General features: G+C 35.1%; 1 protein-coding gene across 3 annotated transcripts in view; it reads left to right on the forward strand.

Annotated features, from left to right (window-relative positions):
- Positions 1 to 5048: 5048 nt before the first annotated feature.
- LOC125669614 (netrin receptor UNC5C-like) overlaps positions 5049 to 22177 on the forward strand; it is an 85209-nt gene continuing 68080 nt past the window's right edge. Inside the window, exons 1-3 of one of the 3 annotated variants that reach the window (XM_048904267.2) lie at positions 5049 to 5355; positions 5535 to 9829; positions 10747 to 10843. In XM_048904267.2, the coding sequence (XP_048760224.2) occupies positions 10768 to 10843 (76 nt within the window). In that variant the 5' untranslated portion in view covers positions 5049 to 5355; positions 5535 to 9829; positions 10747 to 10767. Of the gene's footprint in view, positions 5356 to 5534; positions 9830 to 10305; positions 10844 to 22177 lie in introns of those variants that run through there. The other 2 variants (XM_056162815.1, XM_048904268.2) reach the window with 2 other exon arrangements.

A 22177-nucleotide genomic window follows, 5' to 3' on the forward strand; every position in this document is an offset into this window, starting at 1 on the left:
AAATGATAAGAAAATCTAAAGTTATGACACTAACAAGCTTCCATACACTGTGAAAATATAGTGTAATAGCACTAACGGACTTCCATGAAAGACTAAATATAAACACTGGGGTAGCCTAAATATATAACTACTAACTTTGAAAAATACTTAGGTAAGGGATTTCTACCCTGATCCAAAGTTAATCGACTCCTAGGACGAGCAAAGGAAGATCTTAGATACTATACATCCATTATCGTTAAAATTTATTTTCTGTGGCCTTCTAAAATTGCTCATGGTCGCCTTCATCTTCTTCGAATATTCTCTATGCTTCTCGGTACTATTATTGACATGCGTATTATATACATGTACGAAGTATGTTCCGATATAACATTAACAGGAAAACTTTTTACCCCTAGAGCGACGCCTCTTAGCCAATGAAATTGCAGATAACAAATATGTTTGAGAAGATTTGCAAAAAGGCGGGTATAATGAATTACAAAGCACAGTGAAAGGTAAAACATGTAAAACATCGAATTATTGACTTTATACAATCAATGAAATAATAAATATGGGGCTCTCTTGAGGCCCCACTGGATACAGGGCAAAGTCATGGTGAGGGCCGAGGGGACTCCCGGAGAAGCCCCTGACGCTACTGAGTTGACTTGGACATTTATGTGTCTTTTTTTAATTTTTTTTTATAGATATAAATGGATATAGGTGAGCGAGGAGCCTGTGTACCGTGCAGAATGTGGCAGTAGGGCGAGAATTCTATTGTCAGCGTCAGCAAGGATTCTAACTAACCTAGATGATTTCAGCGGTCGTGTGTTTGTGTGTGTAGGCCCCTAGGCCCTATATGTGTTTATCAGATTAAAATTATGTATTTTTAGATCTTAGTATTTTTTGCTAATTTGTCAGTTTAGAGAAAGTCAGTAGAAATAAAAAACATGATAGGAAAATTGTTTGTTTTTTTTTGTTTTTTTTTTTAAATGCCATTCGAAAAAAAGAATCTAGACTAGATACAGCTGTATTTAGACGGAGACCATTAGAGGAAGTCATTAATGATTAATTTTCAAGGTACATTTGTAAGATAAGATATATGCAAGCAATAATGTAAAAAGTGTGCAATTAATTGGTATCAGCAAAATACCATCAGACCTTGTCTTGAGTAAGCTAACAGATTAGTGCTGTCATTATGTTCTGTTCTTGTTGTTAGAGGTGGCGAGTGGCAGTTACTACAGAACAGGGTATCGGTTTGTACCAGGATCCAGGACACACACCATTCCTTTTTAGCTTCTGTTAATGGCCGGAAAATAAAGTAGTTGTTGTGTTTAGTGTGGGAGGTTATGTTCAGATTGTTGTATATAGAATGTTGTAAATTCATTTGAACATAGATTTACAATCCCATGCAAGTGCAAGGTTCTTAAAGAAGTGGGGATAGTGAGGTGGTGATTATGCCAAGAGAATTATTTCTATTAAGAAATAAAAAGTTTTTATTTACGTGCATGTTATACAGGACAACCTCTGAGGTCGAGAAATATAAAAGCCGTGGCGTTAGACGAGACTTTTATATTTCAAACAACGTTTCTCGACCTCGGGGGAATTATAACCTGCATCGTCTATTCTAGGCTCCAAATTACGTCACTTCGTGACGCCATGACAGCTTCCGATACGGAATATAGGCCTACCGTACCTAAAGGTGAGTTTATGGGTGACCTGGGTCTACTATTTTGAAAGGTATTTCAAGTATTTTGCTTGAAGTTAACGGATTAGATCAATGTGATGTAATTATATCATATATCATATGACATGTTCTGAATTATTAATGCGCAGTCCAACAAAACTACACACACGTGCATCGCCATGTTTGTTGTCATCTGTATCAATCTCGGAACGCAAACGATTGTTTTTTGGGCCATGGGGTTTTTTTTTGGTTGTTTTTTTTTTTTTTTTTTTTTTTGGTGTTAATTGTCAAATACCCTTCAGTCATTTGTAAATTTGTTTGCAACATACAATTAATATTTTATAATAGCGAAATGAAATTATCAGTTATCGATTTTATTGTTGTACATTCATTCTCTCAAAACACGACAGAAGGCTGTAGGTCTACTGTATGAGGACAATGCATATTATTACCTTGCACGTCACGATAAAGATCCCTCCCTGCGCAAAGACCGTAAGCTCTAAACATATAGGCCTAAATTTTCCAGCCCTTCACCGGCTCTATGTGAATGAAAAATTCTCGAGTTAAACAATATACATGTACAACTAACCAATCAATCCTTCTTGTCCAATGTAATTTTGTCCTAAACTCAAGTTTCAACTTCATGTATCACTATGTCTCAATCTATGTTCACTATGTCTATTGGTTTTCTTTCCTTGTGTATGTAATGCTTCAATTATGTCCATTTTGGGCTCTGAATTGGGCCTAGAAATAAATCTATTCTATTCTATTCTTACACATCATGAGGCACCCCCTCCCCCCAAATGTATATATACATGTATGCGGAACGCCATAACTGCCTTAGATGGGTGTGTTTCATGTGATAGGGTAGTGCCTTTTTATTATATGCTGGGTTTTAAAAAAAATATATATATGCTTTTACATTATATGCTGTGGATAAAATTGTATTTTTTACTTGAAAGCTGGTGCTTTTTACAAAAAGATGGAGCTGACCAGTGTTAGGCCTATTTCTTTATAAGATGGTGGTTTTAGAACGAGTGGAGATTTTTCATATTGTGCTATAGGCCTATATCCAAGAGATGCCGATTACGATAGTTTAAGTTATAGACTAAGGCCTATAGATGTGACAATGGCGGACTCGAGCAAGAAAGGCACGTTAAACATACTAGAAGATTTCAACTTGCATCATTTAAACAGAAAGGATAGACCTACAAAGTTATCTAAGTATAAGTGAAAGTCAACTTAAGAGTTGTGCGTAAGTTCGTTAGGAGTAGAAGCGAAAGTTCGGGAAAAACAGCGCAAAAAATCTCAACCTTACCTGATAATAATCAATTTCTATGGGTGCAAGTATAATACTTCTAACATTTCTTTCGAGTTTGATTCTAAAATGAATTTTAATGCAAGAATTTATAACTGATCACATTTTAACAATCCTTTTCAATCATTCATCACTTATACTATCGCAATCGGCTGATCATCTCATCATAATGAAATATCCACAGCACAATATGAAAAATCTTCATTAGTTACAAAACTACCATCTTATAAAGAAATAGCACCAGCGTTTATTAAAAAAAATCCATCTTTAAAAAACAACAACCAAAAAACACTAGCATCATGCATGAATGTAAAAAGCATCATCTTATCATAAAACTACAGCATGTAATAAAGTGTCACCATTATAGCATAAAAGAACCATTGCACCATCCTACCATGAAACACATCCACTTAAGGCTCAATATATACTCTGCGTAAGTAGCGATTGTGAGCGTAACTTAGGATCTGATTTTAATTAGATTGCATAAGGCTTTGTCATTTTCTGACCCCCCTACCCTCCCACCGATTGTGACACTATGTTGTAAAAATAATAAGGAAAAAAAACAACCCAAAAATATATATAATAAAAAGGACTTGAATTGTAATTCAAGTTTTCAAACTTTATTACGTTTTTTTTTTCTGGCTACCACCATAACATTTTTGATTATAAATTTCTTGCCTGTTTAGTATTGCCCGGGGTGCTGCGGTCCCCCAGTCTCTGTTAGTTAAAATATAACAAATCAAACACAAGATGTTTAACTTGTTGATTTAATAACATCATGATTTAATAACATCATGAATCCTCGTGGTTTTTTTTATACCACACTCCCTGTGTGGCCGTATTACTGAATGCTAAATATATGTACCATAATGTCCATGAACAATGTCAGTACAAACTGCATTATGCGTTAAAGACATTTTGATACGAGGGGGGTGGGGGTATAATATAAACCCTGTATTTACTCTCCATTCTTTAACCTCTGCTTGTTGTTCCGCGTTTTAGCAACACCTTTCAACAAACACATACATGTTTATGCTAATCAACAAAAGATACCTTAATTTTCTTGATCTCCATAGACTGAAAATTCCTAAGAATTACAATTTTACAAGTAAAATTTGCAATTCGTACCCTCATGTGTATTCAAAAATGAAATTTATTACTTTAATGACATCTTCGCTAGCCAAGGGGTTTCGGTCTACTCCCCTCCCCATAATGTGCGGAGTGGACCGAAAACCCTTCGCTAGCGGAGATGCTTAAATAATGAATGCATTTAGTATTTTGATAACTACACTGTATTAGAATTTTAGAACCAACAAAAGTAACAATTCATACTGATGGGAAGAAGTCGGCAGAGGCCAGGGTCTTGGTCATACACAATAAACTGAGCACCTGGAATACAGAGCTCTTTATATCCCGTATCCCCCCCCCCCCCCCCCCAAAAAAAAAAACTATGAAAACTATGTATCTTTATTATTTGCTTTATATTGAATTTATAATGTAATATTAATATGTTAATATATGAAAGGAGGGGGGATATTGGTTTCAAATCCCCCTTCTGGATCCGCCACTGATTTTGTATTTATTATATTACAATCTTGTAAAAATGAATCGTAGATACCAAACCAGTGGCGGGTAGGACCCCCCCCCCCTTTTTCAAGTTGTGATCAAATCAATCATTTGTTGTTATTTATTGATTTTGTTCGCTAGAATATAAACCCATAAAAGTAACTAAAAAGGCTCAAAGCCCTGGCGCTTCCAGAGGCCTCACTCCTTGCCTGCCCCCCCCCCCCCCTCAGGGTTTTGCCCTGGACCCACTGAAGGCCTTAAGACGGTCCCCATCCTATTGGACTCCCTTTAACAAATCCTGGATTCACCTCACCAGAGGGTGCGTTAACGCAAACTTCACTTACACGTGCGAGTAGCACACGGGACGCTGCAAGTATTATGTACAATGTAGATATTAATTCGATTGTACATTTGTCATACATAATACTGTAGATTTATCGCTTAGTTTTCATTGAGAAGACGTTTGCCAAATTCATGACTGCAAGTCTGAAATGGGGTAAAGTACATTTTTGTAAAGACCATAAATATACAAGTTCGACCCTCTCCTTATGACAAAGATCTTTCCTAAAATCTAATGGCGTTTCAATTGCACGTAAACTTGTAGATTAATCAGAGTTGTTTACTCTGGTAGAAATTGACGTAGATTAAGAATTAAGGTGAAGGAGAAGACCTTTGCTGATCTTCAGGTTTACCAAGCTTTACAATGTGGCCGCTTTAATCTTGTGATACTTTAGAGATACGTCTGCTGTTGACTGTAGAACATCAAAGCCTGGATAGCGCACCTGGTCGTCTGTTTACCTGCTAGTAAAAGGTATGTAACAAAAACAATGGCCAATCAAAGTCAGGAGTACAAATCTTATTTTACCTTCCTCAGAGTAATCTGATGACGACACTGACTATACTGCATTTTCTTTTCCATCCAGTAGGTATACTGACAAAGTTTATAAAGATTTGTCTGAAGTCAACACTTACATACGATTCATTTTCCAGGCAATGCTTATGATGTGACCACAGATTCTTCACGGGATGGTCACCTTCGAGGATGAGTCTAACTCCATTCAGACGGAGACGTATCTGACGACATCTTAGTCCTAGAATACCTTCCAACACCATATCTAGTTCTTCAACTTCTGTAGACGTAAAAAAATGTTTATGAAACAGATGCCCACCACATGTAGCATGGTCATGTTCAGTGTAACTACATGTAGCATGGTCATGTTCAGTGTAACTACATGTAGCGTGGTCATGTTCAGTATAGCTACATGTAGCGTGGTCATGTTCAGTGTAACTACATGTAGCATGGTCATGTTTAGTGTAACTACATGTAGTGTGGTCATGTTTAGTATAATTACATGTAGCGTGGTCATGTTCAGTATAATTACATGTAGCGTGGTCATGTTTAGTGTAACTACATGTAGCGCGGCCATGTTCAGTATAACTACATGTAGCGTGGTCATGTTCAGTATAGCTACATGTAGCATGGTCATGTTTAGTGTAACTACATGTAGCATGGTCATGTTTAGTGTAACTACATGTAGCGTGGTCATGTTCAGTATAGCTACATGTAGCGTGGTCATGTTCAGTATAGCTACATGTAGCATGGTCATGTTTAGTGTAACTACATGTAGCGTGGTCATGTTCAGTATAGCTACATGTAGCGTGGTCATGTTCAGTATAGCTACATGTAGCATGGTCATGTTCAGTATAGCTACATGTAGCGTGGTCATGTTCAGTGTAACTACATGTAGCATGGTCATGTTTAGTGTAACTACATGTAGTGTGGTCATGTTTAGTATAATTACATGTAGCGTGGTCATGTTCAGTATAACTACATGTAGCATGGTCATGTTCAGTATAATTACATGTAGCGTGGTCATGTTCAGTATAATTACATGTAGCGTGGTCATGTTTAGTGTAACTACATGTAGCGTGGCCATGTTCAGTATAACTACATGTAGCGTGGTCATGTTCAGTATAGCTACATGTAGCATGGTCATGTTTAGTGTAACTACATGTAGCATGGTCATGTTTAGTGTAACTACATGTAGCATGGTCATGTTCAGTATAACTACATGTAGCGTGGTCATGTTCAGTATAGCTACATGTAGCGTGGTCATGTTCAGTATAGCTACATGTAGCATGGTCATGTTTAGTGTAACTACATGTAGCGTGGTCATGTTCAGTATAGCTACATGTAGCGTGGTCATGTTCAGTATAATTACATGTAGCGTGGTCATGTTCAGTATAACTACATGTAGCATGGTCATGTTTAGTGTAACTACATGTAGCGTGGTCATGTTCAGTATAATTACATGTAGCGTGGTCATGTTTAGTGTAACTACATGTAGCGTGGTCATGTTCAGTATAACTACATGTAGCGTGGTCATGTTCAGTATAGCTACATGTAGCATGGTCATGTTTAGTGTAACTACATGTAGCATGGTCATGTTTAGTGTAACTACATGTAGCATGGTCATGTTTAGTGTAACTACATGTAGCATGGTCATGTTCAGTATAATTACATGTAACGTGGTCATGTTTAGTGTAATTACATGTAGCGTGGTCATGTTTAGTGTAACTACATGTAGCGTGGTCATGTTCAGTATAACTACATGTAGCGTGGTCATGTTCAGTATAATTACATGTAGCGTGGTCATGTTTAGTGTAATTACATGTAGCGTGGTCATGTTTAGTGTAACTACATGTAGCATGGTCATGTTCAGTATAACTACATGTAGCGTGGTCATGTTCAGTATAATTACATGTAGCGTGGTCATGTTCAGTATAATTACATGTAGCGTGGTCATGTTCAGTATAATTACATGTAGCGTGGTCATGTTTAGTGTAACTACATGTAGCATGGTCATGTTTAGTATAACTACATGTAGCGTGGTCATGTTCAGTATAATTACATGTAGTTTGACCTTGGTGAATTACATTGACCTTTAGCAGTCAGATGACAATTGCCTTGATCCCCAAATATGAAATGTTATGTGAAGTTCAAAACTTATGACCACTGTTAAGGTTGGGGACAAAGAATAAGACAAAGTGACAGACAGAATGAAGAACTGGGTCATTGATTAAAAAGACATACAGGTTTTTCACTCATTGTAAAATGCATCTAGTAGAACAGGATTTGTAAGTGCAATCAGGCAGGTAATAAATATATGGTTTACTTTGTTTGGTACCAAATACAAAGTTTGATTTCAACATGATGACTTGTATGTACAGTATAATATCAAATTGTAAACCACTCAAATGCTGTCCATGCAATATGCAAACATTTCTCTTTCACATAGACACAGTTTGAGTTTGAAATTGAAATTAAATATCTCTCTTTCCTTAGATGGAAAGATTTATGAAGTGCTATAAAATATTATCTGATAGTTGCAACTCTGCGCTAAAGTAATGTACAAGTGAGGGTTAGGCCTACAACGTGTATGCATATCATATTCAATAATTTTACATGTGAAATATATTATATTCAAGTATGATTTATATTGGATTAAATATTTTGGGAACTGTTGGAAAATTAAGCAGTAATTAAAAATTTTACGATTTGACAAAAAAATCTGAATTTTCCGAAATCGTGTTTCTTGGCAACGTGTGCATGTAAAGAAAAGAGTTTTTTGTTTGGTTTTTTTTTTAAGATAAAAAAAATTCCTATTCAATATATTTGTTGACTTGCACCTTGTCCTTTTACGACAAGATGACGGATTTATAAGCACATAAATTGAATTTAAAGCAGGGGTGCCGCTCTGTACCCTATGTTTAAAACTTGCGTTTTCAATTTTTTTTCAATCCAGCTTCCAATAAACATACGTGATTAGAAAGCTTTTAGTATTTGTAACAATAATTCCTGTGTTTTCTTCGTATCGGAAGTAATCAGCTAAACTAGCAACACTTCAGCATTATGAATTTGTGAATAAAACATCGTGATAGTAATAACTGAATTTTAGAAATCGTGTTTTAATGATGATTTCGTAGCACCTGGCTTGGAAAATTAAAGAGAAAAAAACCCTGAACTATATAAATTAAAATCAGATCTGTTCATTGTGGTATTAACACTATCCACGTCCTTCGCTCTTTACGTATATCCTGACAATTGAGATGTATATAAAGCACTAAATAATCACAACTAGGTACTGAAAATTTTCACCCCAGCCTGGGGTCGAACCAGCGACCTACGGCACCCACCGCCTAGCAAGACTGTCAAACCAGTGCGTAAGTCCACTCGGCCACAACGACTTCCCTAAAAAGGAAGTTTTGTTATACACACTGATGCAATCTCACACAGTCGCTGTGTCATTCAGTGTTTAAGATATTTTATAAGGAGAGTGGATCTCTCGATGCAATTGTATAGAATATTTAATATAAAGCACAAACAAACAATTATAACACCCAACCTTACGTTTACCCCTAGGATCTAAACGATACATGTGATAATCAATTAATTATATATAAAGCAATTAATTATATATATATATATATATATATATATATATATATATATATATATATATATATATCTGTAAAATTGATAATTGGTAGTTGGCGTTTTATTGTTTTTTCTACTTTCTTTTAATTATATAAAGGCTCTCGGTGTCATTAAGTTTTCCGTGTGCTAAGGACGATGTTGTCATGAACGTAGATTTCTATCGATGTTGCTTCCGTTTTATTGGTTTTAGCCCCAAAATACCGCGACTTGTCAAAACATAAAAGAAAAAAATGTTAATTGAACAAGACTCCCGTTCTTCTGTCGATCGCCACCAGTAGACAGTCCTGATTACGGAGGTCATGCTCAGGATTATGGCTTATTATTTTTACCTCTCAAAACTGCGCCTCGAAGACTGAAATTTTAAGTCCCAAGATCACGTCATAGAGTTTGGAATTCCTTCTGTAAAAAAAAAAACCCCAAAATTTTGTGCATGAAAATTCACACACACATGCGCGCGCGCGCGCACACACACACACATATGTCTGTGTTTGTTTGTATGTGTGTGAAGTCGATAAAAACATGCTACACCCACTTCTGAAATATTGTCTGTAATTGAAAACTAATTGAAGATAGTTAATTGTTTTCACCACGTTCTAACTTTAAACTGCTACAGTATACGAACTTGGGTTCTAAGTATTCATAAAATGACAATTTGTCTTTCTTTTCCTGAGACAGAGTAATACTTTTAACAGTGATTGGATTACGATATACTTCTCGTACACGAGCAGATTACTGGGAACTTTATGGATTATAAGAATGAAGATAACGACGATATGTCCGGAACAAGGTAATGTTATACTGCTGTATTTCATACTCAGGGTGCAGTGATTTCTTTTTCCATCATTTATGCGGGTAATTTTGATTTTATGCCGCTGAAGAATCGCAGTCTTTCTCCAAATTAATGTATATTTATGTGGATATCGTTTAATTTTTTATGTTGTGACTGTAATTTTATTCTGGGTATTTATAACTTTAATTATTAATCCACTGTCATACGTCGTATACGTACAATGCATTACTTTACGTTTATTTTATTACATAATTAAAGAATCGTTTATCTTTCTCGCATGTACAAGATATCAAACGGGTTTCTATCGGATAATTCACGTTAAAATATCATACTCACGTGGAGGTAATACAAACTCATTGATAATATCGTCGAGTTCCGCCCAGTGATGACAGGATTGGACCAATCGTGAAAGCTAATGGGCGGGGTCTAGTGTGTATCCCAACCAATGATTTATCCATTACTTTCAAATTGTTAAATGGTTGGTCGCTTTGGAGGTAGAGTCGTTTGTATTACGGACGTTCTCAAAGTCAACAGAGGGAAATTGATATTCTTTCAATGTTTTCCATAAGCAGAACGAAGTGTGTCGGCTTATGTTCGCATGAAAATAAGAAAGTTTGTAGTAAATAGAATGACATGTATAGAAGGTGTCCTGTGTTAGTAAAGTTGTCAGGATTTACCTGTAATTAACCTATGGAAATGATAAATACTGGATGATACAACCCCTGTGGAATAGATGTGTATTGCTCTCGCGTTGCAAATAATACTAACAAAAGTGTCTCAGTGAGAACTGTATTAAAGACTGCATGGAATTAACAGAATTCCGAGACATTTTGTTTTGAAATATATGACATACTTGACATGACTTTGACAATTTTTGCATATTCGTAGGATTGATTAATTCTGTGTGTGTTTAGTGGATCCATTAGGAGCGTGAGATGAAGTGGAACAGTGTGATATTTGGACTCCTGTGGAGTATTTTCATGGCCAATCTGGATTTCTCCTCGAGTGCCGGTAAGTGTGAAGATCTTCATTTGTATACTTGAAATCTACACAAGAGCATTGAAGATATCGTACACACCAGTCCCACTTAAACTAAGTCAAAGAAAAAGTTACTCCTTCTCTGACAATAGATTACAATTAAATTTTTGATCTTAAGAAGAGATCAAGAGGTCTCAGTCCCCAGAAGACTGCTTAACGATCTACGATTAACGGTGCTACTTTCTTTAAGTTTGTATAATTTACCTTAAGCAAGACTTTGTCATATTTTTCCTTCTCTCGATTCACCGTTCATTGAATGGATTATAAATGGGTTGTCATCCATAGTTCGTAAAAGTAATTGTTTATATGGAGTTTGATTTTAAACACCTGCCAGTGTATTGACAATCAGTTCACCAAGATAAATGTCCCCTTGCGGTCGAGTAAACCATGTTTTTCTCAAATAAAGAATATCGATTTTTAACAATCTAGTAAATGCTAGATCAGAAAATATAAGTGATTTGCAAACATTTAATATATTTTTGGCTTTTAAGAATAGAAGCTATGCTAAAGCAATCTTTTCCTATTACCCGCAAGATCGCTAGCCCCGCATAGCGTTGTTTGTTTTAATTGGTACAAGAGGGCAGTAATTGATCAAATTTGTAAGAAGTTGATTCGGACTTGTTCTTCTCTTAAGGGGATTGTCATAAACATGTTTTACAAACAATTGACTTTCCTTCCTTTTATTTGCCATGTAAGATATAAAGCTAGCAGGCATACTGTAAATTAAAAGAACACTGTCATAAAATCGGACATCAAAGCTGCAATTATTATTTTAGTTAAACAACACAATGACAGTACGAGTTTATTAGATTTTAATGCTTGGACCACATGTTCGAAATTGACCATTACCTCACCTGGACTTTTGAAGTGTCAATGTAAATTTCACCTTACCAGTTTCTTTCTCTGTCTGAGCATTCTTAAACTCTTTTACTGAACAGTATTTGTATTTTACAATTATTGTGTAGAATTATTTCTCAGTTTAAACATTTTTAAGGTTGTTGAATATTTTGTTATATGCTTTTAAAAGTAAGATATATTTTCTTGCTGAAGATTTTGCAATATTATAATTTTTCTGTGAAATTATTAAAGTTCTCATAATTACTGGACAGATTATAACAGGGTGAAATAAAGCATAAATATTAGTAAGTGTGGGGTCTTTAAGGTGAAACAGTATCCAGTCAGGGGTCCCAAGGGATTTCATGAACATCAGGAAGAATTCCTGTGTGTCAATTGTTTATTGTAAATGAGAGGAGCTTGTTTATTTTAAGAAACCAATGTTGGAAATTACAGAAAGATCTCTACATCCATTTTTGCTTTCTTCTGTATGCTTTTCTTCTTAGGAATCAAGTGCACTCTCCATAATTGTTTTGCAGAGTTGAAAGACTATGTATTTATTATTTAGGAAAAAAGACGGAATGAAACCCGACTTGAATGTGAATCTCTGCACTGTGTTGCACAATACTACAAAGAGGGGAATAGTTGCTTGATAAAAAACATCATAGAAACAGATGGCTTGACTTTCATCATGCATAAGCTGGAGTTAATGAAATGAGATGTGTCTTAATTTAATTACACAGATAGTCATCATTATTTGCAAATATTGTGCAATTAATGGATTGTTTTAGAAGATACCAAACTGATAAAATCATCATACATAGAGCTTTTGATATTTTTGAAGTGCGTTATTGGTTTCATTTTTTAATCTTTTGAGAAAAAATAAAAATCAGTTTAATTTATTGACAACACCATCCATTGGTATATAGTCATAAAACAATGAATAACAAAGATGGTTATATCAAATGTTATCACCAGCAATTACTACAATCATATATAGTGTACATATCAATTATTTTGAAGTCTTTCTTTTCTGGTATGAAAGCACTTCAAATTGTTTTGAAAAAGTTATATAATTTTCCTTCAATTAACTATATTTCAATATTGTAATGTACATTAGTCATAACTAGGACAATCAAAGTATTTAAATGTTTTTCATTGAATACAACCACATCTTAAATAGCTAAAAATAGAATGGACCTGTACTGTGAAGCTGGGATTTTGTTGAAAGGAAATTAAATTTGTAAATAAATTGGAACACATTGCCAAAGACAATGAGTGGCTACTGGTACTGTTTACTGTGCGTAATGCTGACTGAACTCAACTTAACCCTCTCCTCCAACTTTTCAAACAAATTCGGATGGAATGGATGGGAGTTTATAGATAAAAGACGTGTTTTCATGGACCACATGCCCCACTCAGAAGTATTTACACATCATATTTGTAATATCCCGACAGTCTGATTTATCTCAAACACACCGGGAATGCTGCTCTTACACCCATTTTGGTTTTATGTAATCCGTTAGTCTGCACATTACAATTGTGATAGTTTCATTCAATGTTTTAAAACTACCATTCTAATATTAATTGTTTAAATGTGAGTTTGAGGAAGAAAAATATTAATTTGGTGAAATGCATTGGTTAAGTGATGCAAGTTGGATTGCAATTTGTATCTGTAATATTGCATTGAAAGGACATTGTGTGTGTGAAATGTTTGAAATGATCTCAAACCCCACAACATTAAGGAAATGAGATTTCTTGTAGTTATTTAAAATTGTGCCCTTTTAAGGATAAGAACTGCTCATCATGGCTGTATACAATGATCTTGTATTTTGACTGCTACAAAAAGGATAACTCTGCAATAACAGCAGTTAAAACACATTATCCCTGAAATGTGAAATCTCAGATCATGTAATCACCCAAACTGTCTAAATCACCCGCAACAGAAGTAAAATCCTCACATTGTCACAATGTGCAGAGTTTTACTGCATTTCCAGGTGTCCTGCTCTGGGCAGGATGTTTATAACCTCAAAAGCTTCTAATATAATCTGCTTATGAATAATTTAGGGCTGAAAAGTTGGTTTTAAGGAAAGGAGTTTTGTGAGGATCACTATTTGGGAGATGATCTTTTTTATGAGTTACTAGTTTAAGCGTTTCCTTTGCTTCGTATTTTGGATTACATGGATATTAAACCAGGCCACAATTCTTAACTCTTTCAAAGTCTTGTGGATGATGCATACTTGGTTACTAATAGCTTGAGAAAGTGATTTTTGTTCCAAAGTATAGTTTGAGGTCATTTGGCAAAAATAACAAGCAAAAATGGTAAGAAAGATGCTAGTAGAAGGTTAATAGGTACCCAAAGGAACTTGTTTCTGGTGCCAATTAATAGGCAGGGACAGAAAAAAGTTTGTTTTCTCATTCAATGAACCATTTTTTTGTTTCAAGATTCCAGCAGCTCAGAAGTCATACCCCCCTCCAGCAGATGTTTTCTTTGCTGATCTGCGAAATAATTGTTTCAACCGTGTAAGAATTTGGTAACCTGGTTCAAAATTCACAAACCATATGATAAATGAGTTTACACCATGAAAAGTGTCAGGTGCAAGTTAGTTTTCTCTTCCATGAATATTTGACATGCTAAGGTACTTTCTAGGGTTATATAGATTATGATTATGTAAAGAATCCTGGCATAAGAATTACAGGCTGCACAGCATGATATTGGTTAAGTTTACAACAAAAATACCATCTACTTTGTCAGTCTATTATTTCATAACGAATCTTAAATTTGTTAGATAGGTATTGCTAGTTATATCAATTCACTTGGTTTGCAGAAATGCTGTTAATTCTACCCCCCCACCCCCCCCACCCCACCCCTCTCACTCAGTATGTTGTTTTCACAACCACAGAAGGCTGTTTTTGTTGACAAATGAAGAAAGTGTCTTAGAAAGTCCTTTAATGGACAGTTTAAGATAATATAATGCAATCACAGGTGCAAGGGCTAACTTGAAATCCTCATTTAATCCCTTGCTTATGGACACCACAAGGCTCTCTACTGATAAACTGAGATATTTATATTTCTATTAGACATTTTTTTTCAAATGGGGGGACTTTTATTTGTAGGGTTGACTCCATGTTTAATGGAAGAGAAGTGAGAAAATCATCTCTATGAAGTGGGTTGAAAAAGCTGTGAATGGTTCTTTTACCTTTGTACAGCATGTTCATTGAGCTTTTCTCTCGGATGACTGCATTTCCACAGATGCCTGTTCAAATAATCCTTACTAGTAGCCAATGAGTATTTTATGAAGTGTGTTGATTGTAAAATAGAGGTCTTGTTTGCCTTTGAACATGCATGCTTAAAATCCTTAGAAGGTCAGATAATTTCTCCATTGATCAACCTTTTTCAACAGTATGATGAAAAGTATCATTATTGTATTGGGAAATATATTCCAAGGGCTAGAGAACTGGAAATAGTATTTACTGCATTCCATAGTAGGGGTTTGCTTTGACATTTGCATAAGATGAATTAATTGATCACAAGGAACTGTTAAGATAAATAATGATAGTAAAACACATGAAAACCTCATTAATAATACAAGATCACAGAGTGGTATGCAAATGACCTTGTATAAGACATTATGAATGAAGTCCAGGCAGGAAATACTGAAGAGAATCATTCCATAAAATCAGAGATGATACAACTTATTAATGGTGGATACCTCTTGACCTTCTGTTTACTCTCCCCAGAAGTTTACAACTGGTAGCTATTAGCCATCCCTGCCCATTCTGTGGCTTTGGTATAGAGGGGGTACAGGAGATAAGAATTGTGCTGATATTTAGTGCTAAATGAACCTTATCTTGCCAGGAGAACAGTATCTTGCAGGATATTTTGTGTTATCTTTGTAAAATGGTCATTTACTGATAATATCTTTCAGCATGCACTTGCAGAAAAGAGGCCAATAGTTGTAGTATGGAAAATCATTCCATCAATATGTTGTTATATAAACAAACAGATCATTAAGATTCATTTAAGAAAATCAGATCATAAACTGTACTTCAAAGAAAGTTTTCCATAACTATAATGCAAATAAACAAAACAAAAAAACCCAAAAAAAAAAACAACAACAAAATACAAGAAATGTTTTAAAAACATATGTCTCCCCCCCCCCCACCCCCGAATATTGAAATAGTCTTGACCAGATGTTTGTGTATACACTCCCCAAAAATGACTGGACTCTTTTTAATTCTGAACTCGTACTCAAAGCCTCAAAATTTTTATTCTGAACTCATACTCAAAGCCTCAAAATTTTCAGTCTATAATTAAAATTAGCTCCTATGTAGGAGCTAATTTAATTAGACTGCAAAATTTTAATCTTAAACTCATACTTAAAGCCTCAAAATTTTAATGAAGACACTGATTAACTTAAGTTCAAAACGGCAATGTGTGTGCCTTTAGAAATGACTTAATTTGAATGAAAGTTTAGAGAGTTGAAGCATAAATTTTCCACTGAAAAAAAAATAGATTCAGTGTTTAGAACTTTTTTCATCCGAAAAAAAAAAAAGATCTGTTTTGGACTCTTCCTTGTGTAACTATTATGCAAGCTGAATGTAACACCTGGGATATTGTGATGACCCTGGTTTAAAAGAAGACATTGTGATAAAATATCATTTATTGAGTTCATTCAAGGAACTCAGGCTGTATTAACACACACATTTGTTTTCAGTAATGTCAATTCCACAGAAAACATCCAGACGTTTGTGGAGAGTATATACACAAACGTCTGGATGATCAAGACTAATATTGAAAAGAATCAACTTTTAGATTTAGAATTTCTGTAATAATAGTGAAAAGAATCTACTAGTCAGGATCAACCACAGTACTATTAAAGTTGATCAGGTAAAGGGTTTTAAAGATATTGAGTGGACAATATCTTTCTATGTCCAGAGAAGCCAACAGACCCTTGGTCTTTGACCTTGTGACCTCAAAATCAATAGGGGTCATCTACTATTTAGAGAAAACCTGTATAACAAGTTTGATGCCTGTCAAGCAAAGGGTTCTTAAGATATTGAGTGGACAACACTTTTAAGTCTACCTACTGATCAACCACCCAACAGACTGAGCTACCATTAACATATGTAGATGTAACCATGTTCTGTGTTTTTTTGACCGTAAATAATATCATTTATGAAAAAAGTGACATAGGTATGAATGATTCGTATATTTTGGTCTTGTTTGAATATAGATTTATGTATTAAGCATTAAGTTCTAAAAAAAAAGTTGATTTAAAACAAGAAATCTTGATATTAGTCTATGATATTAAAGAGTAAAGTCACATTAAAAAATTTACTATAGGTATTGAACCGGAAGCAATATGTCGTCTGACACCCTTTCCTATTTCAGTATGTGATCTGCACTTAGTAGCCTGCATTATCTAGCAGAATTTGTAATATATACAGGAAAAGGGCAATGTTGTCATACATGGCATTTTTGGGAAATACATCGATCATAAACCTAGCTATAGACATGATTTTAGTTGCATGTACTTTTCTTAATGCATTATCAGTAATTTTGCATTTCCCCCCATGAGACAAATCTCAACTTGAACAGACTGAACAGACCATTTGCAGACATCAAAGAGATGTGTGAAACACAGGCACAGTTGTGTGATGACAAGCCTTGTCTTCACAAACCACCTTTCCCTGGTACAAGTACAGGGTCACATAACACTTCTTCATCATAGAAAGCCCAAGATGTACCACTATCTTGGATACTATCTACAAATGAGATTTGCCAGTTTCCAAGTTTTTGTGGGAAGATGAACTGGTTTGCTATAAACTGGATGTGCAGCTGAAGTTTGGATGGAAGATAATAGATTCTTGTTATCACCTACCTACTAATGTGCTAGATCTTTCCCAGGGGCTCTGTTGTTGTCTTATGCAGTATGTAATAGTATTATCAACTGGACAAATTATCAGCTCATTGTGGTATTTGTACAGGAAGGATATACATGTACCAGTTAAAGATACACAGACAGCAGAAGAATAGGGACAAAGATGAATTCCCATTTTTGTGACAAGTGTGATGGCTTCATTTCTAAACATCTGGCAAGTTATGTCATAAAAACCTGGCAAAGTGAATGTAAAACATTAAAGAGTAGAGGAAAATCCTCCTTTTAGATACAAACAACAGCACCAAGCCTAGAGAGTCCCTGTGGTGTACAGACAAACTGGCTAATGGTGCAGGGATATGGAACTGCAGTGCTTCATGCAGTGATACAAGTACCAAACACCTGGGTTATTTCCCAAGCTCCTAATGAAAATTGATTGGAAAAAAAAATTCCCCCCCAAATAAATTTGATTTGAAAATTCCTATCTATCTGCAGCTTCCAAAGAAAATCTTTGAGCTAATTCAGTTAAAGTTTGGGAGTGATGAACAGCTTTTACAGAAGTTTAGTGACAAGGGTCAGGTAGTAATGGAACATCAGTAGCTGTAGAGTTACTATTGATGAATCAAAATGTCAAAAGCTTGTGAAAGCATGTCCTATCTGGTAGTCTTGCCATCTGTGAGTGTAACACAATCTCTAAAAGCCCCCCCCCCCCCCCCCCAAACAATGAATAGGTCAGTCTAAATACCAGTTAGGATGCCACATTAATCACTGTTTGTAATCTGTCCAGGGATCTGCAAATCCTGCAAGCTACAAGCTTGTTTGCTATGAAAGAGATGTAAGGGGTAAAACAATATGAGATTTTAAGAAATAACCTGATTCATGTTTGCTTTTATTTTTGTTTTGCTGTAGTTGTTTACCATTGTTGGAGTTTGCAATAATATTTCAAGCATTAATCATATATATTTACCATGGGAACCATGGTTGCATATTCCCCTGAAAAAGTAAAGGTACCTTGAATTTGTAGGAGAATTTCCTCATCCTTTGAAAATTTATGTTATTTTGATTAGAGTTGGTAAAATACCCACTGATTCATCTTCGTAATTTCTTTGATGTAGACAGAAAAGTAGAAGAAGTCAGGATACCTTTAATTATAATTTTGTGTCTAAAAACTGGTTTCACACAGCTCATTTCACATTTGAGTTGTTGTAACATTAAATTCAGTAGGTATTCAAGATGTGATACTCTAATTTAACATTTTGCTTGTCATTCAAAAGTGCTTTTTGCCAGAACTTTCTAAGAACTTAAGCAGGGCCCATAAATAACACAGGAACTGTCATCAGCCTGGGTCTGGAGAAGTAGTTTTTTGTAAGTCAGAGTCTGCGAAGGAAGGTGTTTTTTGAAGCACCTCAGACCACACTGCTGACAAGTTGATCTATTTTTAATGTAATTAAAGCTCCAGTCAAGCCATCTTAGTTCTTCTCAGAGAATCGGAATCATGAATTATTTATTGGCAGTGTAGAACAGAGATGTTGCATTATTTGCTCTAAGTGCAGCTCATAATGATTTGAATTGTATATATGTGTATCAGGTGATGGAAAGCAACAAATCATGTAATGTGATGATATTTTTGACATACATCTAAATGATGGCCATGAATATGACTCATTTGTGATTTTAAAATTTCTTTGTTGTCCCTCTTGAAAGAATGGACGGATGTTTTATGAGATTGGGTGTTTACAGCTATGAATTCCTATCAAGCAGTGTCCTCTCTTTAAAAGTCCACCTAAAATCATCAATAGGTAATTTTGGTGTCTCAATGCCTCTGATAAAAAACCTAGTGGTCTGTAGCTCATACTCATTGGGGAATGTAATGGTGGCTTAAATGTGCATCAGACTGGAAATTTGTTGTCAGTGGCGATCTAGGAATTATTATTTTTTTGTCATTTTAGATCAGTGTTATGGCTCTTCAATGATAAAAGTTGATAATGTGTGACATTTATATCTGTGTACTTAATCTAGAACCCCACTCCAACCTGGTCAATGGCGAAGGATGATTGTAGTCTTTACAAATGACAAAAATACCTGTGGAGTCTCCAAACACAGTTTTTGCATTGATTGTTGATCATATTCATGTATCATACCAGAGAGTTAATGTCATATTGGATATTACTAACATATGACTTGTCAGTTACATTCATGTCAATGTCAATTACAAAATGAGAGTGACTAATTAATTCTGAAATGTATACAGTATATGTGTATAAATACTCTCAAGATTGAATTATCTCTAAGTAGATATTAATTAATGAAGTCAGGGATTAACAACATTGAGTCTAATTCATATAGAGCAAATCTGAAATAAGTTAAAGTTGCTAATCAAAGATGTATTAGTAAATGAATTTAGAAATATAATTAAATGAGAGATGGACTGGGTGTATATTCTGCCTATCGTGAGTTGGAAGATTACAAAACAAAATGAAAGGTCATTTCTCAGTGGCTCTCTGCTATTAGATCTGTTATGATCTGCATTTGATGTAATGAACTTTTTTCAGAAGGGAGATAAGATTTCTGGGTATAATAAACACTGGGATTAAAGTTCCATTTCTGGCACAGTTTGCTAAGTGAATGTTTGGCATTAAGTGTGTGGCCTGAGATATGGAAGGTCCAATGTCAATTGGAGTTAGAAGCTCAAAACACTTGATATTTTCATCCTCTTTAGTAATGATATAACCAAATTAGAAATAATATCATTTGTGCTTATTGTTGGTAAATTAGTCATTACAATGGAATTTGGGGTAATCAGTAAAGATATTATTACTTGATGATTTGATTAATTGTTGCAGTCACTGTAAAAATTATAGAGTTTTAATCTTAATCTCTCAGATTAGGATATGTTGAAGTTTTTGACCTAAGATGAAGTAATGGTTTAGACAGAGAATTCAATCTGACATAACTGGAGGTTAAAATGCATCAACCATGACCATTTAAAATACTCCTGTGTAATATAATTTGTGTCAGTCATTAAGGCATTCATAATACCTTGTTACATTTAAACAGAACAAAAAAGACCCTTTATTCCAAAGAGAGGCCTCCGTAAAACTCACCTGTCTGTTTCAGATAGCCATTTTACTTTGTAAGGTTCATGAGTTATTGCACACAAATAATGGTCTGAATAGTTGTTGTGGTTTGTTGACCATTGTATGAGTCTGGGGCCTTGGTGTGCAGGACTGGGCAGTCTCAATTACTGGCTGGCGGTCACCAAATTTAATTTTGTCATTTCATTAAGAGTCGTTCAGAGATTGAAATACGCAGAAAGAGTATCATGTTTCATTTGTCAATTAACGTTATGGCTAATTTCTATGCCACAGCGCAAAGGGAATTGTCTTTAACTTTGAAAGTACTGGTTTTGATCATTTAGGTGTAATTTAATTATGGAAAGGATCAAATCTGCAAATGGAGGTAGAGAGACTTTGTTGGAAAACATTTCTATTTTGTGTTTCATATATCAAAGTCATCACCACCATGATACCCAATGTTTGCCATTCTGAACCCCTGAAGAAGGTGGCATATTGTACCACCTGTACAAGAAGCGCTATCCATTTTTCAAGGGCACATAATTCAAAATAGGCAGTTTCTTCCCAGGAAACTGAGGGCTGTCCTCATGAAATTGAAATATTATTTAAACATAAAACTCCAGGTGTTGGCAGTGTGTAACACTGGAATGCCATGTCCTCTTTGTATGGGACAGAGACTTTGTTCTTGTCTTGCTGAACTGACCCTATTTCTCAGCATGATGTTGGTGACTTCAATTAATTAAAACTTTTATTCCAGGCAATCATAATGACATATGCATATAGAATGTTTTGAATAATTGTGCCATAAAGTGTATTTCAATATGTTAAAATTGACATGTATATGGAAATATCTTTTCCTTTACATATTTTGAAAACAGTTTATCTATTATCGAGCTATCAATTTCAGTCTGACAGTTTATAATGACAAATGCTACTGGGTGTATTTTAAAATACATCTGTGATTCAGATCAGAAACATTGAATTATCAGCAAGAACAAGTGAAAATGACCTATGGACAACAAATGACCAGAGTGTTGAGCTGATACACACACCTGCCACACTGTGTACCTAAGGGACATTTGTCACAGTCCTTGGGGGGCCATTTCATAGGTGGGACACAAACTGTATCCATGTTTTAACCTTGAGGACAATATGTTAAGTTGTTAGTGACCCAAATTTTCAGTACATCTTTTAATCTAGGGGTATGATGACATGACATTATTCAATATCCCATACTTAATCTATCACACATTCCATCACTATATTCAAATCTCTCTGGTAGGTTTTCAGAAATCTGAGATTCAGTGAAGAATACGGTGAAAATGAAGGTTTCTGTTTTGTTTGCATGAGTTTGCCAGGTTGTAGTAGGAGGGCTAGGTTGATAGACTGAGAAAGCTTTGACATTGCTATGTTAGAAGGGAGATGAGATGGAAAGTTTTGCAGACCAGACCGCTCTTTAGGTAGATAACTGTATTTAATTTTGTCATTATCGAGATTGGTTTATCTGGAGCGGGACT

The sequence above is a fragment of the Ostrea edulis genome, chromosome 4, assembly GCF_947568905.1.
Source record: "Ostrea edulis chromosome 4, xbOstEdul1.1, whole genome shotgun sequence".
Lineage (NCBI taxonomy): Eukaryota > Metazoa > Mollusca > Bivalvia > Ostreida > Ostreidae > Ostrea > Ostrea edulis.